The sequence below is a fragment of the Augochlora pura genome, chromosome 8 (genome assembly GCF_028453695.1).
Source record: "Augochlora pura isolate Apur16 chromosome 8, APUR_v2.2.1, whole genome shotgun sequence".
NCBI lineage: Eukaryota > Metazoa > Arthropoda > Insecta > Hymenoptera > Halictidae > Augochlora > Augochlora pura.
In genome coordinates, this window is record NC_135779.1 from 9,462,833 (window position 1) to 9,490,178 (window position 27,346).

The following is a 27,346-nucleotide window of genomic DNA, read 5'->3' on the forward strand; positions in this document are numbered from 1 at the left end:
AGAGCTGAAAGTTTATTTTTAAAAAGACAAACTTTTTCGGCTATTCAATTAAGAAGTATCGAAAATCGATCATTTACAGTGTCAAAGTCCATTAATACATTGCTTATTGGCGAAGCCCTGAAGGCAACTATTTTATACCACTTTACTAACAGTTACAATAAATAGTAAGAATGAATAGTGATAATAAATAGTGTCAATAAATAGTAATAACAATATATGGTAGTAATAATAAAATTTGCTTTAAATATAACTTTAAAATCTCGATCATTTTTTGTGGTTCCGTAAACCTAGTGTTAAAGATCTCTCTAAGAGATTAAGACAATTTTCTTTTGTATCTTCTTTTACTATCATTCTTAGATTTGAATAAAAGAGGAACCAAATTTTGTCTCGAGTTAGGAGAAAAGAATAAACTCATTAGTGAATTTTCTGAATCACGTGCGTGATCTCCGTCAGATGCCTGACGAGTTGTTATAGAGTAAGGGGTTAAAGTAGAAACGTAAGACGGCGGTGTAGCAAAAAGCAGAGCGAGTACGTGCGGATTTATGTAAATTCCAGGTTCGCAGACGCATTTGCCAATGAAAAGAACCATCAATGTGAGTGATTGTTGACGTGCTGGCGCGAAGAGGTTTACCGAAGCAGCTCCGCCGCAGTTATTTCACATCCGACGATCATCTAAGCTCGGATCGGCGAACAAACACGGCGATTCGCGCGACAAAGTGCGCCGACAAACACCTGTAAATTGCCGGCCCGCCAACGGGAACGTAAAGTTTGGCAGAAACACAGATCTTTGGGACCGCGGACGGTTTATCTCATATTTTTAGCCGCGAACGGTCCTCTATTTCGGTGCCTCGGGATTTTATCGACGCATCGATCTGACAAAACAGTTGCTTCTATTACATCGAGGCGAATATAGTTCCCGGTGCGTTCCGATTTACACAATTGATTAATCATTTTACTTTCGACGGAACTTAATAGATCTGTTACAAAACTGTATAAGTGATTAGAAGAAAACGCAAGGTTCTGTAGCCCTGCAAGAAAAATCGCAGCCAAGTTTCTTTTCTGTTCAATTAAATGTTTGTATTTTATTTTCCTATCCTGTTTTAATTTATTTTATTGTTATTTGATTTTTAAATTTCTGCCAATTTTGGACAAATTCTGGTTACAGAATAACAAAAGTGTTACAGACTTGAGAAGATCGATCCGCAAGCGATCTACCTATGAAACTCTCCGTCGATCACGGTGCAGAGTAGGTAGATCGTAGCGGCCGTAAATGTTCCAGGAAGAGGTGAGCTGCGTATTTTTACGTAACAAAGAGGCGTTCGATTTGAAATCCGCGGGGGATTGTCGGCAACTGGCCCGAGGCGAAATTTCCGCGATGCGCTCGCCGCTTTCGTGCTCGTTTGCGCAACACTCGCTCCGCGATACTGTTTAGCCGGCGTCGAATTCGAAGCACAGAGCCCCGGCAATATAAAGGGAAACAATTTCCAGCGAAAATGAACGGCGTCGCGTTGCGCAACTCGGAAAAGAAGCTGCGAGATGCGAAGAATGCAGCGTCTCTGTGTCAAATAAGAGTGTAATTGCTTAAGGGAAATGGAAGTTCCGTTGTTGCGGAGCAACAAGTACATTCGAGGAAACTCTTGGAGACGGTGCTTTTCCAAGATGGCGGCTGAAGAGAGTTGCGAAAGCTTTTCTTAGCGACTCTTGCTTTCCGCGTTGTGGAAACTTGTGAAATTGAAAAAATTGCGAAAGTTCTTCAGAGTTTAATAATCTTATAAGAATTTGAGAGAAATTGTAGTGATTGTAGTAATTGTAGTTGCAAGTAGTTGAAAGAATAACTAATAATTATTAATAGACTGTCTATTAATAACATATATTAATAATTATAACTATAATTAATAAATGTACAAAGTTCGCAGTTTAGTGAAAAAATTGGAAAAATATATATACAAATAGTTAGAGCTAATTTTAGGCCTGTAAACGTAATAATATAATTTGATACTAATACAAAGGTACGGAGTATCATCATCTTACTATTAAATTCATTAGATGTTATTTTCAACGGGTCAATCTCGTCAACAATTTCGTCAAAGATCGCTCAGTTGAAGAACATCATTTACAAAAATCGATTCGGATAGTATCCGGAATTTTCAATGAACCAGTCTCGAACGATCCTAAACGAGGATATCCTACTAGCAAGGTGGTGATCTAAAGGTCTGGACGAGTTTTCGCAAAGGGCAATCCAGGAAACGATCTCTCGCTTCGGTGGAGCCACTTAATTGGAGTTTAACGAGCGGCCCGGTTGGCCGTGAAAAACGTCTCCGCCGCATCGATGCAGCCAGAAGAAGAGGCGGAGGAGGATCTTGGTGCAAGTGCAACGGTGCACGGCCGATAATTGCCGCTTATGATTATCCAGAATGAAAATTCCTCCTGCATTGGGTGACATGAACGTTGACGCAATCCCGCGAACCGGTTCCCGAATTGACGATCTGTTATCTTTCATTAACACCGCCGCGATCCGATCTTTTCAACAATAATTTGGTAACGATATTACTTGACAAATGTCGAATAATATATCACAAGCCAAGCAAAAAATTTAAATAGCACGAAGTTTAAGAACGACACTCAAGAATGGATATCTTTTATAAATTCACTAAAATTCTCTCATTATTTCTGATCTAATGAAACTATTACAAGAGGATTAGATCTTGCTTCTGTAGCTGACTCGAAAAATTGACCAAAATTTTCATTGAATCAATCACGAAGTTGCCAAACGAAATTTAAAATCAAACGCAGAGGCCTAAGGTAATTTGTATCGTTAAGTTGTCAATATGGCGCAACGTAGCTGTAAGTAGCTTCTTCAAGATTGTTTCCAGGATAGTGATAAATATATCGAGAAGATTTAAATGGACTACATGCGAAGAAAACGCGGTGAAGAAAAAAACGGAAGAAAAAAGTGACAGTATCGGATACCGGATTCTACAATATAAGGTTTACCATCGCCGGGGTAGAACAGTTTAGTATCTTGCGACCGCAGTAACAATATCCGGACTCCGCCATGGAATGCAATAAGAACACCGGCGCGTGCCAACGAACCATGAAAGGTCCTTTCATTCCGATTCCCTATTGTAATTGCGCAATCCTGATAATTGCATCAGCCGCGATCTTGCTCTTTTTTTCATCCGATTAGACTTCCTGTCGCTGCGCGATAGGACGGACACATTCTCGTGTACCAATAAAACCAATAAAAAGGCATCGATCGATCGGAAACCTGATTTCTTCGTCGTCTCTTGTTTTCGCGGAGAAGACTTCATTGGGCTGCGAGAACGACTTTTGTACTTTTTGGTGCGACGAATTGGAAACTGTGGCTTTTATTCGCTCGCGGCAGAATCAATGCACTTTCGCAGCCACTAATTGTTGGCAACCGAGCAAAAGATTTCATCCAGTTGATGCGGTGGTGTTATCGGACTCTGCTGAAATAAAGCGTTTTAGAATACACAGTTTTAGAATAATGTAGACACACGCGATTCTCTAGCTAACAGATTGTACGAGGACAATGACGAGCCATTTCTGTATACAGAAATAAAGTAATCAATTGATAGACAATTTTTATTGGATACTTCCTGTTAAAGGAAATGTCGTATGGAATATTTGTACAGAAATATAAATGCGATTCTTTAGCTACAGATTATAAAAAAAAAAAAAAACAATGATGGAATATTTGTACAAAAGTGTAGATACGATTCTTTAGCTACAGATTATAGAAAAGCAATGATGCACTCACTATCTCTGTACAGAGAAGTATCGTAAATGAAATCATAAGAAGAAGTTGCTACCGAATTAAAGGAAAAATGTCGAGAATATTCTAGAAATCTAGACGGTCGTGTAGGATTTATATTTTTTGATCGTTTCAACATTTCAATTAAAATTTCTTCGATTTTTACGCAACTTTGTCTAGTACAATTCAAAAAAAGAGCCACCGCTACATCTGATTTCCATTAAAATTTCTTTGATTTTTCCACAGCTTGGTCAATTTGCCGCGCTGTGTACGTGACAACGATCGTCGGAGTGTTGAAATTCCTCCGTGGCCGGCACGTTTGACGGGCCATTCGACGAGTGCATTCTGGCTCGGCGCAGGACGAAGGCATTCGTCTGGATCGAGGAAAGTACTCCGTGGATCGGTTATCGTCGTCACGTACGATAAAATCGATGAAGGGAACGTGATTAAACTGTTGCCGCGGTATCTTCGCCGCGAGAATTCCGCGTACCCGAGGATGCATCAGTCAAGGACATCGGCTGATAATCTCGCCGAGAAAGAGGTCCCTTCCGCTTCAACGGGCCGGGGCACGGCAACGGAGTCTTAAATAATGCAATAATCGCGCTCGATTGATAAGGGCCGCCACAGGAGCGAAAGAGACCGACCATTATTTACCTGCCGCTTTATTTCCACCTAAGCTGCTCTTGTCTCTTCTCGTCTCGTCTCTCGCCCGTTCGGACGGGCTCGCGTTACATCACTTTAACCCCGTTTAAACATCGAACGAGAGATCTTCCTTTACGGGCCGCGGCAGCCTTTTTTTCCCTCCCTAACGACGCCGCGTTGGGTAATCCGCGCGCAATTATCGAGCCGCGCAGGATTGTTTATGCGGATTCAGATTGATCTTGCGAATCACGGGACCGGTTGCCGCGATCGCGCTTTTTCCCGACGGTTTTTCAGCCGGAAAAATGACAACCTTATCCCACTCGGCTCTGACCCCGACGCGATCGTTTATCTCGGCTTTTAATATGCTAAGTTCGAATGATTTATCGACTGTCGCGATGATCCGACGCTTCTCAATTCCCTCGGCGATTTTCCTCAAACGAGGGAACTTTGGAACGTGGGTGATTAGGTTCTGGATAGTTATGCGGTAACACGGTAACTAAATGTTGGGAGGATATTAAACACCGAACGCGCCGAGTAGAAAACCTATCTGACGTGTGCTATTTTATTAGAATGACGAGACTGAATTTAGTTAGTCATTATTTTTGTTACAACGCGAGATTACATTTAGACATGCATTCAATTATTTTTTATCGACGAGTCTATAATTTCAACACTTTTATAAAAAACGTAAACTTGTCGAAATCAATAACATATTAGGTATAATGTACTTCATTTAACCATTTTTATTACAGATACAGCCAGAGTCTAGCTGTTATTTCTTACATATTTTCCGAGAAAAATCATTATCGAGAAAATGATTTTGTCACTGTGAATTAATTAAACGATTAAAGATAATTGATTTATCGTTTATTAATTTATTACGCTTAAATATTGTCGGAAATATTAGCTGAAACGTATTGTATAATACAGTACAGACCCATTGCGGTCAGAAGAAAGAAACTGGGTCGAGAAAAAACCTGGAACACAGCGGAGTCAACACTCGTCCTCTTGTCGGACGATAAATAAATGAATTTATAAACGCACACAATAGTCGGCTTAAAAGGGGGATAATTGAATAATTTTTCGAAGCCCTGTGTTAACCGAGGCAGCGCATTTGTCCAATTTGGAGTTGGAACCGTGGGATCCCCCGTGTAAATCCGCAGAGTTTATGGTAATCATGGCCATCATTAAATTTCCCGGCCTGCGGACACGAACTAAAGAGCGCGCGGTGTTTTCTTATTTCGCGGAACATCGCCGAGCCCTTGTACGCTAATTAACCCCCTTCCGCGGGGCTCGCCATATTTTCCGCGCGCTGAACCATAACGAAGAATTTACACTTCTCACAGTCTCATCCGCGGGCCTTCGTTACCTCTCGCCGGAATACTTTTCTTTCGTTTCGTTTAAACGCGGCCGGCTACCCGATCTCCGATCCTAATCTGATTGTCGTAAACGAATAGAACGATGCGGGCGAATTTACATTTTCCCGTAGCTTTTATGGAGGGGATAGATCGCGGAAAATTTAACGAACATCCAGCGGATGCAGTTTTCTGCGGACGTATCCCAGTGTTGCGTGGGTCCGCGGGTGCCGTAAATGCAAACAGATCTGCAGCCCAATAATCGTAAATGTGCTTGATGGCTATGCAAACAAGAGGATTTCATTCCGGTATTAAACGAAGATTGTTCGCTGTGATTTTCTGCGAAGTACAGTTTAGAAGTCTGCAAAAGTCTGTGGGGAACTAGAATACAATGATATATGATTCGAAATATAACATGAAAATCTCCGCTGGTTATATCAATATAATGTAATTATTCCAAATAGTTAAAAAAATTTGAACGATTAAATCTTCGTTCAATCGACTGATTCGTTCGAGAAATGTCCACTGATTTATGGGAACCAAAATGAAAGTGATATTGTCTCCACGATCCGAATAATATGAAAATCGGATCCCGATTAAGAGCGTTCATTTCTGGAAAATAAAGTCGAACATAAATTATTATTATTGCTATAAATTATTATCCATTTTCAGCATCGAATCAGTGAGAGAAGATCGGGTTAATTGGCGCAGAATTCGTGTCGGCGAGACGGGAACGCGGAAAATCCACGTTGCCACGATAAAACTAGCATCCGAGCCAGTTGTTTCCAGCTCGTCCCAGTTGTTTTCTTCTCCCTAGATCTGCTTATCGCGGCTCCTAGAGCCCGCAGCTCGGTTTCACCGCCGCGGAAACCCTCTTCTTTTCCCGCGTCCTCGTTCGAAAGCCGACCAAGTACCGTCGAGTGCTGTCTTCTTCTAATGGCGTGCACTCGAGTGGACCGACGTACGATAACATGCGGGGACGAGTTCTAACTCGAAAAAAGAAAAGAAGTCGAGAGAAAAGAGAAAACAGAAAAAAGAAGAGAAGGAAGAAAAAAGAAAGAAAGGGAAAGGAAGAGAAAGAAGACATCGTCGTTACGGCCCCGTAGCTCTATCTTGCTCGTCAGTTGGAAACGTACGAAAAACACGATCCTAGCAGTTACGCCGGGTTGTTAGAAACCGCTGATAAGGGAGCAGGTTATTTAATAAAAATTCGAATCGCAGAAAAAGTTTGGACAAAAATTACATGATGGAAAACTTTAGGATAAAAATTGGCCAACTTCAACTAGCGATGAATCCGCGAAAAACTACGGTAGAATGGTGATCCTCTTTTTTAAATTAAAGCTTGAAAGATGTATTTTATGGTACCGTTCCTCGATTTCAAGTTCGATGCATCCTCGCCACTGTAATCGTTTCTCCGAAACAATTTTTCGGAGATGCCGCTTGCAGCAGAATAAAACTCGATACCTCCCCCTTTAATTTAGATGAAAAAGATACGTGACTACGACTTTTTCTCACGAAATTATGGCACTTTAAAGTAACCCTTGCATTTTCGTCGTCTATCGTCGACGTTGGCATTTCCAAATGTTTCGTATGATCTGAATGGGGTGATGGTCCGTCTTAAAATCGTGAAACGATACCTTAAAGTAGAGATTTCAATCTCTAAGCTTCTAACCAGTGCAGGTAATTTTTATTTTGCCCAAACAAAGATCTGCCTCCAGAAATAACGGCGCGCAATAAAAAAAAAGGACAGAAACTTGAAAGTTCATCGGGTTAAATAAATGTCCGCGGTTTAAAGGGATTCTTCAAAGTGCCGAGGCGGTGTTCCGCACCTCACTAGCAACACGACAGTTTATACAGGTGTTTCAAAGTCGGCTCCAAGGCTTTCCGCACTATAAGCGTCTTCAAGTACAAAAGCAGCCGGGTTCGAACGCGTAAAACGCGGCGTGTTCTGGGTAACGGAAGTTCGATTGAACGCGATCTCGAAATACAACGATCCCGAGGACGCGGCCGCGCGGCCACGTAATCGGTAATTCCGACTGCCTCCTCCTCTTTATTAGACTAAGCTCCTCTTCGCTCGGCACGGCGTGCGTCGCACAGAATACACCAAGGGCCAAGAGTCAACTGTGCAATTGACCGGGCAGACGTGCGTTCCCGAGAAATGTCCTTCGAGTTATGGAACAAATGTCGTCGTGTCGGTTTCCAGATTGGAACGTGCCGAGATCGTGTGTTCGCTCGCTGAATCCTGGACGATCAACAATTCCGTTCATTCACTAACAATAAACCTATAAATACTTGCCGTCAGATAAATTTATACACGTCGACGAGCTTCCAGAGTATTTTTTAAACGGTAAATAGGCTGTACGTATTTCTATTCTCTTGTGTAATACGTAAATCAATGAATTCTCGTTCAAAGTAATTGTTATTCAAATCAAATTTTATTCGAATACATTTTTATCTGAAAGATGTAACAACGGATGGATGATTATTACCGAGGCAATGGATTATTTCTCGAGCGCATCTTAACAACAAAATGTTCTTAAGACAAAGCACTCGAAGACAGAGTTTATTCAATTTAATTTTATTGGGCGCTCAATAATTCGAAGCAATTGATTTGAAGTCCTACATCCTCTAATAGTAGCTTGGGGTCTCCGCTGACCGCAGGAAGATGTTCTGTGTAGCGGCTTTCCGGAAGATTCTTTAACTTGCTCCAACTTCTCAGATCAATAGTCTGGAAACGTATACCTTAAGCTACTTTTGCCAATTTTTATAAAATCTTTAGAGAGAATGTTATCATGATATTGCAATAAACTTGAAGTTGCAATTGAACGCGACGTTTTCCCTGGAACGAACCGGATTCTCTGTTAAGAGAGATCTCGAGCTGAACTTAAACGATGACAGCACAACAAACGTCCTGCTATTCGTTAAATCCATAACTCTGTGCAACCTGTTATAGATTTCTATTATAATCACTCATGTCAATTTAAATTTTAATTATAATCTATAGCATATAAGTGTTCAGGTCACGTGATCATGAATACGAGTCACAAAGTTAATGTCAATCGTAAACTAATAAGCGTATAAAACTAGCGAATTCTACTTGATTTTATGTTCAATCCATACAGATTTACAAAAGCTTCATAATAACAATAAATAAATCCACACTGCTGTATTAGTAACACTGTTTTTACTCGATTGGTATTACGTCTAATTTTAGACCAATCAAATTAACTAATGTTAGCAAAATTGTAAACCATGTCATCGATAATGACCTTACAGTTAATGCGACCAGGCTAAAATAAATAAACTTTTAATAATATCAACAGTAATAATAATAATAATTAAATGAAGTCGACTGGCATCCTCGTGATCTACTGCTCATATAAATTCGCTCACCAGGCGCGTCAAATTCGAACGGATCAATTTTTCGCGGCTATAACGTTTTCACGTTTCCAGTGGATTAGCGGCAACCCTTCTCCAACGTCAGCCTTTGAAACAGATAATCCTCGAGCACACGTGTCCGAACATATGCTACAGCGATCAGGTGCCATAACGAACGGATTCTCGGACCAATTAGCTCGTTCTAGCGTGGTAGCATCCGGCGCAGGACGAAAACCCAAGTTGAGGAGAGAGAGAGAGAGAGAGGGAGAGAGAAAGAGGGAAAGAGAGATCGATTGGCCATGTTTCAGGCGGGAATAAATATTGTTTGATCGTTTTACTATTCGATCGTCGATCAGGTTTTCGACAACGAAACGCATCCCTCCCCCGGCCGAGAATAGAATCACGTAGCCGCGTAGGTGGGTGCATCGTGCGTGTTATGTAACCGGTGCACGTGTGCAATGGATGTCAATACGAGGGAAACTTCACCGCTCGAAAGAGCAACCGTGTCCCGGCGGATTGCACGTGGAACATTTTGGCAACGCACCGGTGACAAACGATTTCTCAGAACACCGAGAACGAACACGTTGACTCACTCCGCGGGCCCGACCTTTATAATCCGCCTCGAGAATCCTCCGTTCTCCACAGAGAAATGCAGGAAACTGCAACGCCAACGGGAAATCAGACAATTTCCCTAACAAAGTAATTTCGTTTGATCGTAAAGAAATATTTCTGACAGATGAGAGATTTTAACGACAAACAAGAAATTAATTCTAGTAAATAAAAAATTTATTCTGGTAGATATTTTTTTCTGACAGATCAGAAAATTTGTTTAATTAAATTAAATCCTGACTCGCTTACAAAGCAATACACGTTAGTCACTTTTAACGATCTGGTGTTAAAATATAGTTTAGATACAGTTAAAGCCGCTTCGTTATTCAGCAACGAATAATCGATGTTGCAATGAACGTCTAGCATCTAGCTCTTATTTGTGCGGCCTACTGATATTTTCGAGCGAAAATATCTCATCAGCTTAAGGGAAGCACTTTCGCACCCCCTTCGGTTTGGCCTGTCCAATATTTCCAGCCGCCTTCGTGCCGTGCTCTTTTTAAAATTTAAAGGAGAAGACTCGCCGTTGGAACGTCGCAACCAATTTCGCGGCATTTTCGCCCGTTTTTTGGCGGGGATTAATACCGGCATGCTTTCGCGTTCCGGTTTTATTAAATATTTTTTTACGAGCTACACAAACGAGGAGCCGGCCTCGCGCAATTTATCGTCGAGCACCTGCATAACCACCCGAGGTGTAACTTATGGCGATTAAAATATGTCACGCGGGATTATATGCAGCTACGTGCCGCTCCTTCACCGTTGAGAAAATATCCCTCGTCCTGTCTTGTTTGCCTCTCGCGCCCTTCTAGGTGGAGAGCCTACGGGTTCCCGCGATACTGATTGTTCGAAACAATCTGGCAGTTTTGATCAGACAGACACGAAAATTTCTCGACAATTCTGGTATAGTATATTTTTGTAGATTAATTCGAATTATTAGATCGAATCGTTAGACTGCAGATTTTATGTATACTCGTGACATAAATTACTAAGTCAAATATAAAACTGTAAAAATAAATTTAATAACATTGTTGAATTGTAAATGATTTCCCTCCAACTTATATTATTTACGATTAACAAAGACAATTTTTATTCGTACAGAAACCCATAATCTACTAATCACTCACAACTTAATTATTAAATTAATCGGACAAGTGAAAAGAAGTATATCTTTTTCAGTTACCTTAAACTTTGCATAATACTCCAGCGATTACTGTCACTGATTTTCCTTTGAATTTTTCAGTATCTGTCATTTTTTACGAAATATTTATAGACTAATCTAGAATTTATGAAATGTTGTACAGCCTCGCTATAGTCTGCAAATTTCAAGATCCAAAGAGTGCATTGACCAAAGTATTTCAAGACCACTCTAGTATTCGCGATGCGGGTGGTTGGTCGAGGACAAAGAACCTAAGAATGAAAATCGATTTTTTTGCGGACAGGTTTCGAGCTCGAGGAGTCACTTACGAGCGATCGAACGGAATCGCTGTCTAGTTCCTGGACGGCCATCGGACAGCCCGCAAAAACGAACATAAGCGTGTTCAAGGAATTCGTATGAGACGCGGGAACAGCGGTTTTGTAGGCACGCAATACACGCGACAAAGTTCCGATAACTTTGCACAACGAACAATCAACGCGACGATCCAATTTCGTCACGGAATTGAGTTTCGCCGATGCATCGATGCGTATCGATCTGTGTCGAACAATTGGACAGCGTCCATCGATCTTTGGATTTACTTAGGCGCAGCGGCTCTCAACGTCTCGGTTAGAAAATATTTCGAAAATCTAGTGAAAATCTCGCTTTAGTTACCGCCGCTGAGATTATATAATGAGAAAATGACGAATTGTATGATAGAAAGAAAGAAAAGAAGGAGTTAAGCATAGCAGACGAACAGCTAATCGACTGAGCCAACAATTACTATTAAATGAACTGCAAATATATTTTGCAATTTTTACTTAACTTATTTTATTACCTTTATACTAATTTTATCTTTTCACTAGGATTGCAATTTCAAAAAAGTTTTTAATACAAATTTTTAAAAATTGATCCTGTGACATAAGTTCTAAAGAAATTCAGAGATTTGTGCTTCATTAGGTAGAATTATTTGTGAATTTGTTCATTATTTTCTGTTGCAGAACAAAGGAAACGGAGCACAATATGTTAATTCGGTTTAACTCTGCAGCTATCCGAATATGAATAATTGCGATGGGAGTAGCGATTGGAGACTCAAGTGGGAAGGTTGTCCTCGACTGGTCTATAGAATATTCGAAACGAAAACGAATTTGGTTTGAGCACATTAGGGACATTCGACGATCTTATCCGGTTATACCCTTTCGATGAACGTTTTCCGTTTGCCGGGGCCACGCAATCGACAGAACAGCGTGAAAATGGCGGCCGGATGGTATGGCAAGTCGTTTCCGATTAATCTCAGATTAGTTCCATCTAGATTCCCCGCAACGCGATACCACGCGCGAGCATAAATTCGCGAGGCTTAACAAGAAATTCATGGTCAACCAGGAGTGTCCCACTTTCCGACAATGTTCGTTGTACATGTCGACGTCTTATCTGGCATGGCATGTAGGCGTACAGGCATAACACCGTGCATTCCCAGCAACGGGCTACCGCGGCGCACAAAAATGCAAATTCTGGTACGCACAATACAGATGCGACCGTCGAGAAAGGAAGCATGCTCGACTAAATGCTAACAACTACACTGATCTATCGACTTCGTCGCGAGACGGAACATTTTTTCAATTATAAATCCGAAGATTGAACTCGATATGCACGGCGAGAAGCCGTGAGCACTGCTCAATTACGAGACAATTAAGTTTCCTTTCATTTAACACGTTAACGCCCGAATAACAATGTCGTTCAATAAATGAAACTAAAATTGGAAAGTTTAAGATTTACCATAGGACACGTTAGTTTAACTATTTTGTATCCTAAAAACCGTGGTAATATTTAGTTTGTTCAATACATTATAACAAACACTAATGTCAGAACATAGATAAAAATTAATGCTAAACCAATCGTGCCGATCTCATGTGATATCTTTTAAAATTATTGCAATTATATAGATACCTTTAGAAGAAATAATCGAATGCATTTCTCAATTCAAGCATTCGTTATGTTTGGACTACGTATTTTATACATTTATGACAAAAGGAAGTGTAATTTGAAACAGTGAAAAAGTTGCTATGTAAGAAGCTAAAAATATCTGTTCAACTTCCAATCTCTTGCAATTTACGCAAAAATGTTTTATACAAAAACTGGTGGTCTAGGTTACTTTGATTGTTAAATCAAAGTGGCAGAAATTCTATATATGGATTCAGATTATTATCTCTACAAAGCAACGCGCGTCAGTGGCTGTGAGTGGTCGGTATGTTCAGTGTCAAGGATTAAATTTTAAATGCAGCAAAATAAGCCAGGCTGTTTAGCATTTCAAAGAGTGTTTTTCCAAGATGACTGTAAGGGATACACCCGACAGGAAGTGCAGAAATAAGCATGAGAAAAGGACTCTTTTTCTCCCCCTCTTTAGATTCGCGTCATGAAAGGACGTGAAAAATGACGATTGCCTAAGTGACCGCCATCTTTCGGTTTTCTCGGATATTACGAGGAAGTTTCTCCGCTTCGCCCTGGCTAGTGTCAATATGTTCAGCTAATACACTGGCACTACATATTCGGAAAGGCATGCGAACACGCTCGAACCTAATTGCTCTACGCTGTTCCGCTTTTAAAATCATCGTATAGATATATCGATCCCTTATCAGACGTAATGTAGGCGCACGAATTCGATACTAGGAATTTATGATACAAGTCCTCGGTCGTCACTGTCGTTGTGTGGTCTAACGTGTTATTTGAATACACAATGGTACGGTAATACGAGTGCAAACGTACGATGCGACACGTATCGAGTGCTACTCGAGCTGCACATATTTCTGAATAAGACGAACGAGCTACCGTGACGCGATAAACTATAATTAATAATAATTCGAATGTTTAACAGATCGCCGCGTGCTCACGCGGAACACGGCTGAACATGGTTTGTAAAAACGCGAGCCTAATGCCAAGAGGATTTAACCGGAAGCTGCAGTTGCACCTGCAGTGAGGCAGTTTGAAGCTATATTGTGCAGTACACTGTCCAGTACTGCTTTGAATTGGTAAAATTCTTCTTGGATTCTCGACGTTCAAATTTCAAGTTTATAAAGCTGAAAACTGAACTCATTTATTAAGACGGTTATTAGCGAAACGAAAATGTAGAACATTAGGTATCGACCACCCGTGACGAAACAATTTTTTCTAGCACACAACGGAATCTATCCGTAGGTTATCCGTTATCGTAATCTTTCTCGAGGTCGAAATTTGTTATCAGTGATCGGTAAAGAGTAATTTTCGCGCCGGCCACCGGTGACCGACGCGCAATTCCGGCGCTACTTTCAAGGCTAGTGCTTACCTAAACGGTATACGACTGCAGGATTTAGCTCGGGACGATCGAGGACGGTTACTCCTTATGGGATTTTTCACGTGGATCCTGAAGGCACTTAACACGAGTGACGCAACCACACACAACCGGTCACAAGATCACGACCCGATAACTTCGCGAGGTCCGCGAACGGCTCCGGTGCCATTCGTGCGACGGGAGCTAATGGTTGCGAGACGATACCCGTAACGATCGTTAAGGACAAACTTAATAATAGTAGCCGGATATTTACTATAGATCGCGAGTTATTCTATTGGCCGGTCAGAGACGAATTCATGACTCGCGGCCACTTTGCGAATATATCGCGAGCGGCGAGCCAAAACCATCGCGAACCGCATGCAGGAGTGCACCCGCGCGCGAACGTAACTTGTCGCGATACACACGAGAGAGAACGTGATGGACGGGTTTGCCCGACACACGATGAATATCGTGTGCGAACACGCCATTTATCGTAATTTTCGATCGACGATTAGAATTGCGCAACCCGAGCGATAATTTGTTGCTCCGATTTTTATCCAATTATATCGTGATATAACGTGATTTTCTTTCGGTAAAGGTTCATTTCTTTACGCGACGCCGCGGAATGACGGAAATATGTATAATTTATGGCTGGTTCCTTGAATATCTAAAGCGTGTACTCTTACCTAGAGATAACTGTTCGATGACGAATGTTTTCAAACTATGTTTACTATTTATTTACGGATCGCTTGACAAATGAGAGGCGAGAATTAATGATCGAAGATATCGATTACCTGAGAAAAACTGTTCCATGATTTCTGTATAAATAACGACTTGCCAATCTGTAATTATCATATCGGTACCGCGTCGGATTTCGATGACTTCATGCGTATACTTGATCATCCTAGCTGACAGAGCAGCAAAACAAGACAATTATATCGGGTCTGGGATTTCGCTGGCGAAACAATTTTGTCGAAACATAATCGTGCCTGCGTCGACACAAGTCAGCACGATGGCAAAAATTTTATTCATAAGTTATTCCAAGTAACGAACACTCACAATTTATCGTCCTTGTACAAAATTGTTGACTCTAACTGCGTTGTCATCGACTATTGTTTCTCACCAAGTGCTTTTAAGTTCAAATACTTGCGCAAGGTCAAAGCACCTCGATAAATCAGGGAATCGCAAGGAACATGTCGGAACCAGTTACGGCGCAGGATTACGTGCATCGCGATCGTAAATGTCGGTGGAGTTTCTCTTTTTGTTTACATAACGCAGCAGCGTTGTGCGCTGCGTACGCTCGAAAATCATACACTGTGCAACCGCCGAAAACAACGGGTTTCCCAACCGAATGTTAACTTGACAATTGAACGTGTCGTTCCAGCAATATCAACAGAAGGGAATTTCGAAATCACCGGTCGAAATGCTTCCTTCTCGAGGAGCGAGATATATCGCAAGGGATAGAATTTCGAGTGCAATGGGAATCGCAGCGAAGGGACCTAACCTAAATATAGAAATCGGTACTCGCCGATGGGAAATAATGCGCTTACCTTGACAGAATTTGGCGCCAGGACACTCTTTGTCTCGCGTGTTTGTTTGTCAAGGAGCCGCCTTGATTTCGTCCAAAATGTCCTCTAGCGTTCACCGACCCGTTCCTTGCTCCTCGACATCTTCGTCCCGGTCGCAGAAATGTCAGACGGCGCAGCGCACACGCGGTAATTCGTTCCTGCCGAATCGCGCGTCCGTGACCGAGACGTATTTGAAACAACACACATCACAAACGCGAAAGAACCGTTCAAGCGCGTGCAACAACGTTCACTGATCGACAGCGGTGTCACGAATGCGACTCGCTTTTGTTTACTCTCTCCGGCTCGTGACAGCAGGTGGCGCAAGAAAAAGTGGGGGATCCCATGGTGATCCCATTATTGTCCAATCGAGGGATTGAATCGTCTATCTTCGATGAATCGCGCCTCTTATCGGTACTCTTTTGTTTTGATTTCAAAAAACTACTTGATATTACGCTAATAAAAGAAGAATTTCGCTTCGCACTGTACGCTTTTACTGTCCAATAAATTTGTGTCCTTTCTTTCTTTCCGAGAACCAAGATTAACTAAATACACAATTTATGATATATTTATAGAAATAAAGATCCAAAGGAACATGGGTAGTGATGCCGATTATTGCGAGCTGATCAATTGTTGTCTTTCGTTTGTTTTCAGTCATGATTAACTTTATATTTATCGGATAACATATCAAATATTTTTGTCCTTTAATATAAAATATAATGTCTTATTCTATAAGTATGAAGTTAATTACGTCCGATAACAAAACAAAGGCACAACAATTAGTCAACCCATGATAATCAATTACACTACCCTAAAGTGATTTGAATAATTATAGACTCAAAATAACTTTTACATTGTTACTGATATCTGAATAAAAAATTCACAAACTACTATATTTCAATATTTCTTTTTTCTATTAATTCTAATACAGAATGTAAAAGTTTTAAATGTAGAAGTTACTTCGAGTTTACAACCACTGTACATGTTCTTTTAACGTTTAGGAGGATTAAATGATTACGTGGGATTCCATTGTACAAGTGTAAATCACAGTTTATTTGCAATCTATTAACATTTTGGACATGTACGGGCCATCGAGTTCGTAGCCCATTTTTCTGTAATAGTTTCGCGTTCCAACGCCTAAGTAAAAATTTGGTATACTTAGAATAATTGATCGAACGTAAATATAAACTAGAGCATAAAATTTCATTTTTATACCTGATATGACAGCGATTTTTTGAGATTGATGTTCGTCCTTCGCAATACGCTCAGCTTCCTCCATTAAAAGCATACCGAAACCTTGATGTTGGAACTTCGTAGGGTCCCGAGCATTTACGGGAACTACACTACCATATACATGGAGTTCTCTTACAATAGAACATTTGTCTTTAAGTTCTGGTCTGTAAAATATGAATAGTCAGTAGTGTCATTAAATGAAAGTTTAAACTAATAATTACCTAAAGGTTTCGTTAGAGCATTTCCTTAATCTCAGCAAACCGACTAAGATATCTTGTGTAGGATCTTCGTACGATAAGAAGGTTTCCCAGCCACCATTGGCAACATAATCGCGACGGATAAGTTCTACTTCATAGGGTTGTACTTTATGGTGAATCTCCTGTATACCTACTTCTCGAGTTCTTACGTCACGGCAATCAGTTCCCAAGTCCTTCATTCTTGCCAGTGCCAGTTCACGCAAATTTCCGTGTTCTACACCTGAACTATATGTTAAATAACTATGTTAAACAACCATTCAAATAAAATGTCGATATTGAATTATATATATTCATACCTGACTAAAGGCATTGGTATATCTCTTTGTACGCGATAGACACGAGTCCAAGGCGGAATGAGGGCTAATATACGAGCTATAAGATCTATCAAAACACTAGGCGGATAGCTTTTGTACCTTCCAGTTTTCCAAAGCTCGTACAAACCTGTACCACGAATGACCAACGTTGGATAAATTTTTAGACCATCTGCCCTGAACGCTGGATTCGCAAAAAATTCCTGAAAACAGAGGAACCTTTAAAAAAATCCCGAGGTAAAAAGATTCGAAATTATACAAGAGTGTGACTCACAATAAATTGGTTAATGTCTCTTTCGCTATCTACGTTCGGTAAATCTGGCATCATGTGCGCTACCACTTTGAAGCCAGCATCTTTTGACATCTGGAAACTCTCACATACTGCTCGTACTGTGTGGCCTCTATTAGTATCACGTGCCACATCTTCGTACACGGATTGGACACCAATTTCTAAACGGGTACACCTGTAACAATAATATCTTATAAATACGTTCTGCAAACTATGTCTTTTTATAATATATCTCTAAAGCATGGATACCCATAATTTAACATGTCCGAAAGATGTTTCTTAAGGCAATAGTCGGGACGAGTTTCTATGGTAATACCAATGCACTTTGTTCGACTCCTTTCAGAATATTTTACTGCTTCTTCAACATTACTGCTAACATGCCCAGATAGTGCATCATGCAAATTCCGTATAAAATAATCTCTATAATCCTCTGGCAGAGACATAAATGTTCCCCCCATAACAATAAATTCAATTTTATCTACACTGTGTCCTAATTGTTTTAGCTGTAACACAATATGGTATTAGCACTGGTGAAGAAGTGGTTTGTGAAGTTTCACATTCACCTGTTCAATACGATGCCTTGTTTGCAGGAATGGATTATACCTTGCTCGAATGGCCCTCATAGATGTGGGCTCATAACCAGTGTATGACTGTGTTGAGTACTCAAAATCAGAATCAGGACCACCGGGACAATACACGCATATGTTTCCTGTCATATTAATGTGAGGACATCTGTGTGGTTTGCACATTACAGCCACAACAGCAATCTGCATAAATCAAAAGACTCAATGTATCTTTTGCAATAAACTGGTACATGAATTATCAGATATTGTAGTACTAACTCCACTAGCAGTTCTAATAGGCTTAGCTTTCAACTTTGGCAATAATATGTTTCTTGCATCCACAGGTACAGCTGCAATAATGTCAACCAATCTAGGTGAAGAATCCAAACCATTCTTGGAAGATATTCTTGTTTTCAATTTATTTAAATCTACATCCCGATTCGCTTCGTGCGCCTTTAACAATTCCTGTATAATCTCTCCAATTGTCATCATCATTCGTTCCTCCTTACTCTTTTCAAACTCTGAAAATAATATTGTTCCATGTGAATGAAAAATTTTCGTCAAATATTACCAAAAAGAAAATATTTACCTCTTTTCTCCCGAACCATTATTGTAAATTGCGAAACTATTCTACAAGTGATAAAACTTTAATGAACAATTAACACCCGAAAACTCTGTTTTTATTTAAAAAAATATAAGAGTTCAGGTTAAGTCGGGTGACACTGTGCACGCTTCCATTCGTGGAATACGTCTAGTCATCTAACGGTTGATGCTGCAACCATTCAAACATCATCAGTTGGTAAGTAAATTATAAAATTATTCTTCTCGACTTACCTTTAGTTGGTTCGTTTTCAACGTGAATTTGAAATTAGAGCATGGGCAAAAATAAGAATAGATCTAACACTACAGCTCAGATTAGGGTTGTAAGAGTAGGCTAATTCCAAAATAATTTTTTTCTATACAACTGTGTTATAAATTTTGTCCCGGATCCATTAGAAATTCATCATAGTCTACAAGACGGCTTTATGGACCCGCAAATATTCTTTTAAAACTGCCAGAATTAGAATTTGAGATTTTAGGACTCCTGTCATCTCCTGAAGGTCCTTTTATCCTGGTCGTTTCTAGCAGTTGAAGGAGGCTGACAATTTTAAGGTGTTCTCTTCTATTTGTATTTTTGCCTGCATATCCTTTGCTCGACAGAACGCACTTACGTGTGTGGAATTTGTCGTTTTTTTTTTTAAATTACAACACATGAAATTATGTGCTTTGTGCAAGATATATTGACCTACGCCTGTTAACAAATATTAATTCAAGGCAGCCACCTCTGTTTTCAGTCAGTTGGAAATATATTACGAAAAATCATCATTCTGAATATCTTTTTCTTCTTATAAATATAACAGATGCTCTCTTTACATTTTTGCGATATTCGGGAAAACTGTTGCTAACGTCAGAATGAATATCTCGTGTACCCACACATCCGTTTCACACAGTCGGTAATCGACAGAAAGATGAAAGAAGCTATGACGAAAGCGCGCGCTTTACACGACAATTCGTCAACAATAAGAAGGGTGCCGCGGAGGAGGGGAGAAGTCGACTGTTCGAATATGGCGCCCCATGAATTTAGTCGACAAGGGCGACTGTGGGTGGCGCTGACTGGCCGTGGCATGAATTGAATATACGCGAGAAACTCAAGCGTCTGCAACGCTATAGCCGCCAGTTCCGGGTTCGCACATTGCGCATGCGTCGCACGTTTATTATCTTCTTTCTGTTCAAGTGCCATTTCATTGCATGCAGTGCAGTCTATAAAACAGAGAATGCGTTCTCGGTGGATCTCGAGTTTCCTATCACTTATCGTCATTCGTAGCGTATAAACATAACAGCACGCGGTCATTAACTTACAAATTGTTTACGTGTCGCGCGCGCGAGTACAGGCACATGAGAGCTGGCTGATATCGGCGTCGGGATGCTGGTTACTGCTGGTTACTGCTAGAGGAAAAAAAAACCGGATCGAGAACCATTGTAAGCGTCCACGGGCTTTCAGGATTTCGGGTCGAATAATCGTCAGTGCCGTGAACACCGGAGCAAAATGTCATGCAGCTACGCAGACGGGCTATCGCACTACGAAAACAAAGGAGTGCTGGGTCTCGAAGAGGTAAAAAATCTCCATTGTTACTGGGGCTCGTTTGGCGGGAGTCTATCGGTCATCCGCGCGACCCTTTCAACTTTGACCCTTTGTTGTTTCGTGTCTGCCTGTCTCTGTCGCCCGTCCTCGTCCTGTTTCTCTCGCTCCCACCGCTTTCCTCGGATCGCTGTTTTTTTTTCTCTTGTTTTAATTCCCACCATCGTTCGTTGTTTTCAGCGATACGACAGCGTTGAGGCGTTACGACTGAAATGCGGTCTACTCGCCGATTGGATACAAGCGGCGCGTCACGTCGTTGTTCACACCGGCGCCGGCATCAGCACTGCTGCGGGCATTCCGGATTTTCGGTGATTATCATTTGTAATTTTTCGCTCGAATCCCCACCCTACTTCTATGTATTTCCATCCCCTCCCGTCGCAGCCCCGATGGCCCATCATTCCGGATCTGTTGTGCGCCCGAAAGCGCCACCGGTCAATTCTTTTAAATTAATCAAGCGGGAACGGGAGCCGCGAAGAAACAACCCGGAATCCGTTTCGGTCGTGGTGTCCACCATTGTTGTGCGCAGCTTTGGTGACGATCATCCGTCCCGGAACGATGATAAATTTAACAGGCACACTCATGACTGGACGCCGGATACGAGGCGGAAATGCTTTTCCCTCCTTTTTTTCTAGATTAAAAGCAGGCGAAATAAAATTTAAAATATTCAACTTTTAATTATTACTCGTATTATTTTTAATGAGTTTACTGTTGAAGCGTCGTCTGAAAATATCTCACGAAATCAAATTAATTTAACCGTTAAAACTGAAACTGAAACTGCAATTGCAAAATTTAAATACATTTCAGATTCTACAAAGTTCCAATTGTAATGTTAATTTTTAAAAATAATAGATTGCTGGAGGGATCATGATATTACGTTGATTTTTGCTCAAAAGTTGATATGATAGCTTAGATACTTGTTGAATTGAAATATGTAATTACAATTGCATGGTCGATTGTTTGGTATTTTAGAGGTACAAATGGAGTATGGACATTAGAACAGAAAGGTTTAAAACCTACAATGAACACATCCTTCGATGAAGCAATACCTACCAAGGCACACATGGCATTAAAAAAATTGGTGGAAGCCAGTGAGTATAATGATCCCAAATACAACTATGTAACTAGAATATTAAAATCCATGCGACATAATTCTGTTGTAGAAAAAGTAAAGTTCATCATAAGTCAGAATATTGATGGCTTGCATCTGCGGTCAGGACTGCAAAGACAACATCTTGCAGAATTGCATGGAAACATGTTTACAGAACAGTGCGACAAATGTGGCAGGTTAATATCTTGCCTTTTAAATTACAGACAGCATTTAGAAGAAGAAATAACATAGCATACTTTCTAGGCAATTCATTCGGAACTTTGCAACGAAAAGCGTGGGCAAGAAGTCATTAGACACAGTTTGTAGGTCTGAGCAGATAGGTGGTCGTCCGTGCCGTGGCCGTATGCATGACACCATCCTCGATTGGGAACACAACTTGCCAGACAGTGATCTGACACTGTCTGATCTGCACTCTAGGTAATCCAACATTTTTATGCTAATGAAAATGTTAACATATTTGCATATTATGTTCCATGTTATGTAAACACTGAAGGTGGAAATCTGGAGGCATTGTATAAATTTTTTTAAGAAGAAAATTACCTAAAATCGTATTCGCAAGTGAAACGGGTAGTCATGTGAAAACGTGACTGGTTCTTTATTACTTCACTAAAAATTTGATATTTTTCTGCGAACAGATGAAAAGAAGAGCGCCTAAACGTTTCACGGTTGTTGAAGTGCATGTTAGATGTTTAAAATTTCGATGCATCTACGCAAGTATGCGAAAAAATATTTTGGAAAGCTTTCGTTGATCAGAAAATCCTATCTCGGTGTCTCAGGTTTCAGTTGACAATTATATTTTATTTACACGGTACCGGACGCACCGGTTAGAGAAAGACTAACTTGAAAAACATACAATTACAGTGTGGCTGACTTGAGTATATGTCTTGGAACAACGTTACAAATTATCCCCAGTGGTAATCTACCTCTATACACCAAAAAGTATGGAGGCCGGCTGGTTATATGTAATCTACAACCCACGAAACATGTAAGATAACAAAAATTAACCATACTCTCCTGAGTCCACTAACCGATAGATTAACAATTTAAAGTTGTTCGTATGTAACGATGATTACTCGAAAGATCGACGATGCGGAATGAAAGCGGTGTTCTTGATTTTAGGACAAGAAAGCGGACTTGATAATTAATGGTAACGCTGATGACATCATGGTCAACGTAATGAAGAAATTGGGCCTGGAAATCTCAGAATATGATAGCACAACGGATCCAACACGAAACTCCGACACAACGTCCAAAGAGATGGACTGGACAATACCGACCAGCAGGGTAAAAGAAATGAATGTTCTTTATAAGAAAGTGTGCAAGCCTATGAAAAGGAAACGGAAGACGTTCATGTACGAGAGAGAACGGACGGATGCCAAACGAGACGTGAAGACGAAGAAGCCGGCCTTTATGATGGACCAGGATATAAAAACGGAAGATCCGGAATCATTGAACACACCGAAGATAGAATGCAACGACCCGGTGGTCGGCGACATGAGCAGTATCCCCGTGAAGAGCGAGCAGGACATCAAGGATCAATTGGAACCGTTCGAGGAGTTTTCAACAGAGAGTGTCAGCCAGCCTGATCCCGGCTTACAAGTGTCAGATATACTGTAGCATGAAGATTTCAACATATGGTGATCTTAACGACCTAATATTCTTGTTGAGGGGTCCTTTTGTTTCGGAGGCTTGACGACAAACTAAAAATTCGACAAGCCTTTTCCTGTTAAATCAGATCACAAAAATTTGAAGGATTCAACGAAAAGGGTTGTAGATTTCAAGAAAGCTGCGATCGGAGCGGCTCCTCTGTTAGAAGTCTGACGAATGATCGAGTTTTCGAGCTCCGAAACGGAATAACCCCCTTAGTTTTCAGTCCACGTTCAACTTATCCATGAGTGCATATAGAATGGATGTTATCTGCATGTGAAGAATGCCTAAAGTGCTACTGATTTGTTTATACAGGAAATGATACCGCAACTAGCGGGGAAAAAGGTCACGGAGAATTGTAACAGAAGTTCGGTAAATCGCTTTTATCGTCAGAGGCCAGAGAACGCTGCGCAATACGTGTACATATGTGTAGTAGTAATTTCGTGATCGCTTCATGTTTTGTCCGCTTGCCCCATTACTCGAGCGTGTGTACAAGCGTAGTTCATGCCCCGAAGGTCAATGTTTCAGCGACTAACGTTGTATCATACTTCCGACCTAAGGATAGATGCATGCACATCATGGGTTCTTTCCATTGTCGTAGTACATTGTCTAATGTTATGTACTTAAGATGATTTATTTAGGATCGTTTGTAACACGTTGATAGGGATCCTGCGTAGATCTCTCAAGAGAGATGTGTACTTACAGGTAGCGATGTAATCGGAGGGTTTCTGCACCACATGGTGCTGAATACATCTGAGAAATGTTGAGATTAAACTTTAATTTTTTACCTGAAAACTCTTATGATAGTTTTGTTGAATGCGGTACTAAACAATGCTTGAGAAGCAGGCTGTGAGCCAAAACAGATTGACAAACTATTGTTATGTATTTTGAATCTTAAAAGTATTTAAAATAATTTCAGAATGGAGTTTGGGCCAGTATATTGTCTATCGTTACCTAGAAGTACACGTATTACATATTACGTTTAAGTGCGTTTAATTAACATATAAATATAGATATATGATATATATACACTGTTCGTGTTTTCTGAAACTGTGACCAATACTTCCGGAGGTTGTTCGATGATTGATGGAGCGATTAAGGAAGTTCTATAATGATGTTTTAACTGAGATACTCGTTGCTAGCTTGGAACGTTTAAGATTGAGATCTTTTTAATAGAAAGCTCCGTACGAGCGTCGATGTTGTTTGGTCATTTGATAGTTAAGTGTCTCTTTCTCGTTAAACGCACATGTTTGTACAATCGCGATTGCGATACAGATCTCTTCTCCAGAACGAACGTCGAACCAAGCAATAGATACGTTGATGTTCACTCATTGTGATGATGAACAGTGGTTCGCGAAAGTGTTCGGACACTGATTAGAATGGAATAATGTTTTTTTTTTAAATTGGACCAAATGATTTAAAATAAAAATTATAGGGTCAGATAAAATAGTTCAAATACATGAGTTCTTTTATTAGTGTTGTCATTCCAAGTAATTGCAATTTACAAAAAAAAAAAATACTTCTTTAGGCATTGTCTAGTAAACTTATTTCTTAAACATTTCTAAACAATTGAAGTCATTTCGTCCAATTTTAAACAGAACTTTGGATTTTGAAAGGTGTTGGAATACTTTTGTAAGCCACGATACATGCCCTCGTGAGCAACTCGGGAAAGGAAGTGCAAATGATTTACAAAAAAAAGAAATTTGAATAAGAAGAAAAAGATATATAAGCGAGTCTTTCTTATATCGGCATTCGACGCTATTCAGTCGATAGCGTGTTTTACGGTAGAACGCAGATTAGTGAAACGTGTAATATTTATATGTACATAGCGATGCGCGCTTGGTTGCTCTTAATAATTTATTACTTTAATTGACATTATTTACTGGACGTTACTATTAGTGAAATATTATAGTATTCGACGGGAAATAAAATTATGGAAACGGGATCTGCGACTATGTTATCTATACCCGCCTATTAATTTAATCTGCGCATGAACGTCAATCGTTTAGATTAAAGTAAGGTGTGGTCAATTAGACTGCAGAATCTTTCTTTGATTCATTAACATAAGTTATACTATTATTTTGAATATGTACTAATTTTTGTCATACGTATACAATTTATGTTTAAGGATAGTGGGATCGGTTAATCATGTACGAATGGATCGAACAACGTTTAATGTCTTTGATATCGTATATTCTTATTCATAAGTAAAGTTTAAACAAGGATACAACATAATCATGTACACATGTGCTACAATAATTATTTCATAGTTTAAATTTTCTTAACTCGAATCAGGAAAAAACGTCACTCCAAAGATTCAAACGTATTCGCCTATTTAATAAATAGATCTTTATCGTTTATATACTTAATACGTTTTTTACGCATATCTCGCCAACGCGTCGCGGTGTATCGACGTCTAATAAGGTTTGAAATAGCGTTTTCTATTTCTTCGGAGTCAATTCAGTACATTCCCGCTAAACGATCGATTTTTCGAATATTTATCAGCGAAAAATTACACACCGTCGCACAGTGCGGCAAACGAAATACAAAATCTAAGTATTCACGTATAACGATATTTCAGATCTTTTCAAATTATTATATTTTTATGGAAACATATATGTTATATAAGAAGTAAGGAAATATTAATCAGTTTTTGGATAAAGCTCAATTATTTTCAGTTTCAAGTTAGCAGATTTCAGAAACGATACAAAATCTTCTGAGATTCGAATTGTTTCGAATTTGTTGTTTGTTATATTATAAAAATTTGTCGTCTTTAACTTATCTTTGATTTCCTATAACCACTATAAGATCCTTGTAAAGCTTCATTTTCAAAACAAAAATTTGGACATCAAATTGTATTTTCGACAAAAATGAGGGGTACTGCATGCCAATAGAAAATGTTAAAAAGTTCTAATCAAACTTCTCTCGATTCGGCAAGATTGAAGCGAGCAGTGGAGCACATGGTGGCAGAACGTCGTGCATACGTTGCTTACTCGAAGTGTAAATCGTTTTGACACTTGCTGAACAGATTTTTTCCTCACAAATGTTTATAGAATCCCTAGGTAATTTTCGTGTTAGATAAAGAACTTTTCGAAAAAATACAAAACAATTGTTGAGAAACTTTTTTAAACTTTGACATGAATTTATTATTAAAAATAATTATAAATTTAGGACTAAAAATAATTATGAATTTAGGACTAAAAATAATTATGAATTTAGGACTAAAAATAATTATGAATTTAGGAATAAAAATAATTATGAATTTAGGTCTAAAAATAATTAATAAATTGTATGCTACTACATTTGGATAACTCACGTCTATCTTTTAAGACCATTAAAGAACTTTCTACAATTTTTATTTCTCATACCATACCTAATTTTTGTCGAAAATTCTGTCTTTTAACAAAAGATAGTATTATTTAAAAAGAACTCATAATGCCTATGTAGGAACTAAAAAATCATGTACAGTTATTTAAAATCTGTTATCGTCGTACAAGAATATTTGGCTTTTATATATTCGTGTCGCGTGACCCCACTATACGTCGTATAGATCAAGGTACTCTCGAATCAAATGAGCAATTAGAATTTTTAATGTATAATAATATTTTGCGTGGATAGAAAAACATCGATTCGAAATTCAAGTACCAGTGGCGTCCTCTGCGAGCGAAAAGAAAAGGCTTTGCTAGTTAATATTTTGATTTTCGCTGTTTAAAAAAGAACTTCACTAAATTCACTGGTTACGCAACGAAAATAGACAAGTACTTTTTAAAGGGTCTCTATATTCGAGCACGATCATCAAATTTCGTTTTTCGAACATTTCCTGAACGTTTGCACAAATTGTACAGCAATCGATACACCGAATTGTTCGTACATGACCCTGAAACAATGCTTAACCTTAACATTACGGTGGCAATTATCTCGCTCGTTTAGTCACATTATAGTTCCGGCTTCGGCGCCACGGGTCCTCATTGGTCGAAGCAATAGTAACTTTGTTAGGCGTAT

At 39.7% G+C, this 27,346-nt stretch overlaps 2 protein-coding genes across 2 annotated transcripts; one reads left to right on the forward strand and one right to left on the reverse strand.

Moving 5' to 3' along the window:
- Nucleotides 1-16,781: 16,781 nt before the first annotated feature.
- Nucleotides 16,782-19,145, reverse strand: Elp3 (elongator complex protein 3). The gene is made up of 9 exons (XM_078188545.1): nt 19,000-19,145; nt 18,690-18,931; nt 18,411-18,614; nt 18,097-18,350; nt 17,833-18,022; nt 17,544-17,761; nt 17,212-17,472; nt 16,973-17,154; nt 16,782-16,894 (listed from the first exon to the last, which is right to left on the reverse strand). The coding sequence occupies exons 1-9, from the start codon at nt 19,016-19,018 to the stop codon at nt 16,809-16,811; spliced, it is 1,656 nt and encodes a 551-aa protein (XP_078044671.1). The 5' UTR covers nt 19,019-19,145; the 3' UTR covers nt 16,782-16,808.
- A 715-nt stretch (nt 19,146-19,860) lies between these two features.
- On the forward strand, nt 19,861-25,284 carry Sirt6 (sirtuin 6). The gene is made up of 7 exons (XM_078189681.1): nt 19,861-20,562; nt 20,770-20,897; nt 21,559-21,677; nt 21,750-21,873; nt 21,941-22,114; nt 22,559-22,682; nt 22,817-25,284. The coding sequence occupies exons 1-7, from the start codon at nt 20,497-20,499 to the stop codon at nt 23,312-23,314; spliced, it is 1,233 nt and encodes a 410-aa protein (XP_078045807.1). The 5' UTR covers nt 19,861-20,496; the 3' UTR covers nt 23,315-25,284.
- Nucleotides 25,285-27,346: the final 2,062 nt, after the last annotated feature.

What these genes read in the sequence shown, in the direction of transcription:
- Elp3 (XM_078188545.1), bottom strand. An exon ending in TCGGACATGTTAAATTATGG is followed by an intron (nt 18,023 to 18,096) that starts GTATCCATGCTT and finishes TTATTGTTACAG; the next exon opens with GTGTACCCGTTTAGAAATTG. An exon ending in AAAAATCGCTGTCATATCAG is followed by an intron (nt 16,895 to 16,972) that starts GTATAAAAATGA and finishes ATTTTTACTTAG; the next exon opens with GCGTTGGAACGCGAAACTAT.
- Sirt6 (XM_078189681.1), top strand. Translation starts at nt 20,497, where the DNA reads ATGTCATGCAGCTACGCAGACGGGCTATCGCACTACGAAAACAAAGGA. An exon ending in AAAAAAATTGGTGGAAGCCA is followed by an intron (nt 21,678 to 21,749) that starts GTGAGTATAATG and finishes ATTCTGTTGTAG; the next exon opens with AAAAAGTAAAGTTCATCATA. An exon ending in CTGTCTGATCTGCACTCTAG is followed by an intron (nt 22,115 to 22,558) that starts GTAATCCAACAT and finishes ATACAATTACAG; the next exon opens with TGTGGCTGACTTGAGTATAT.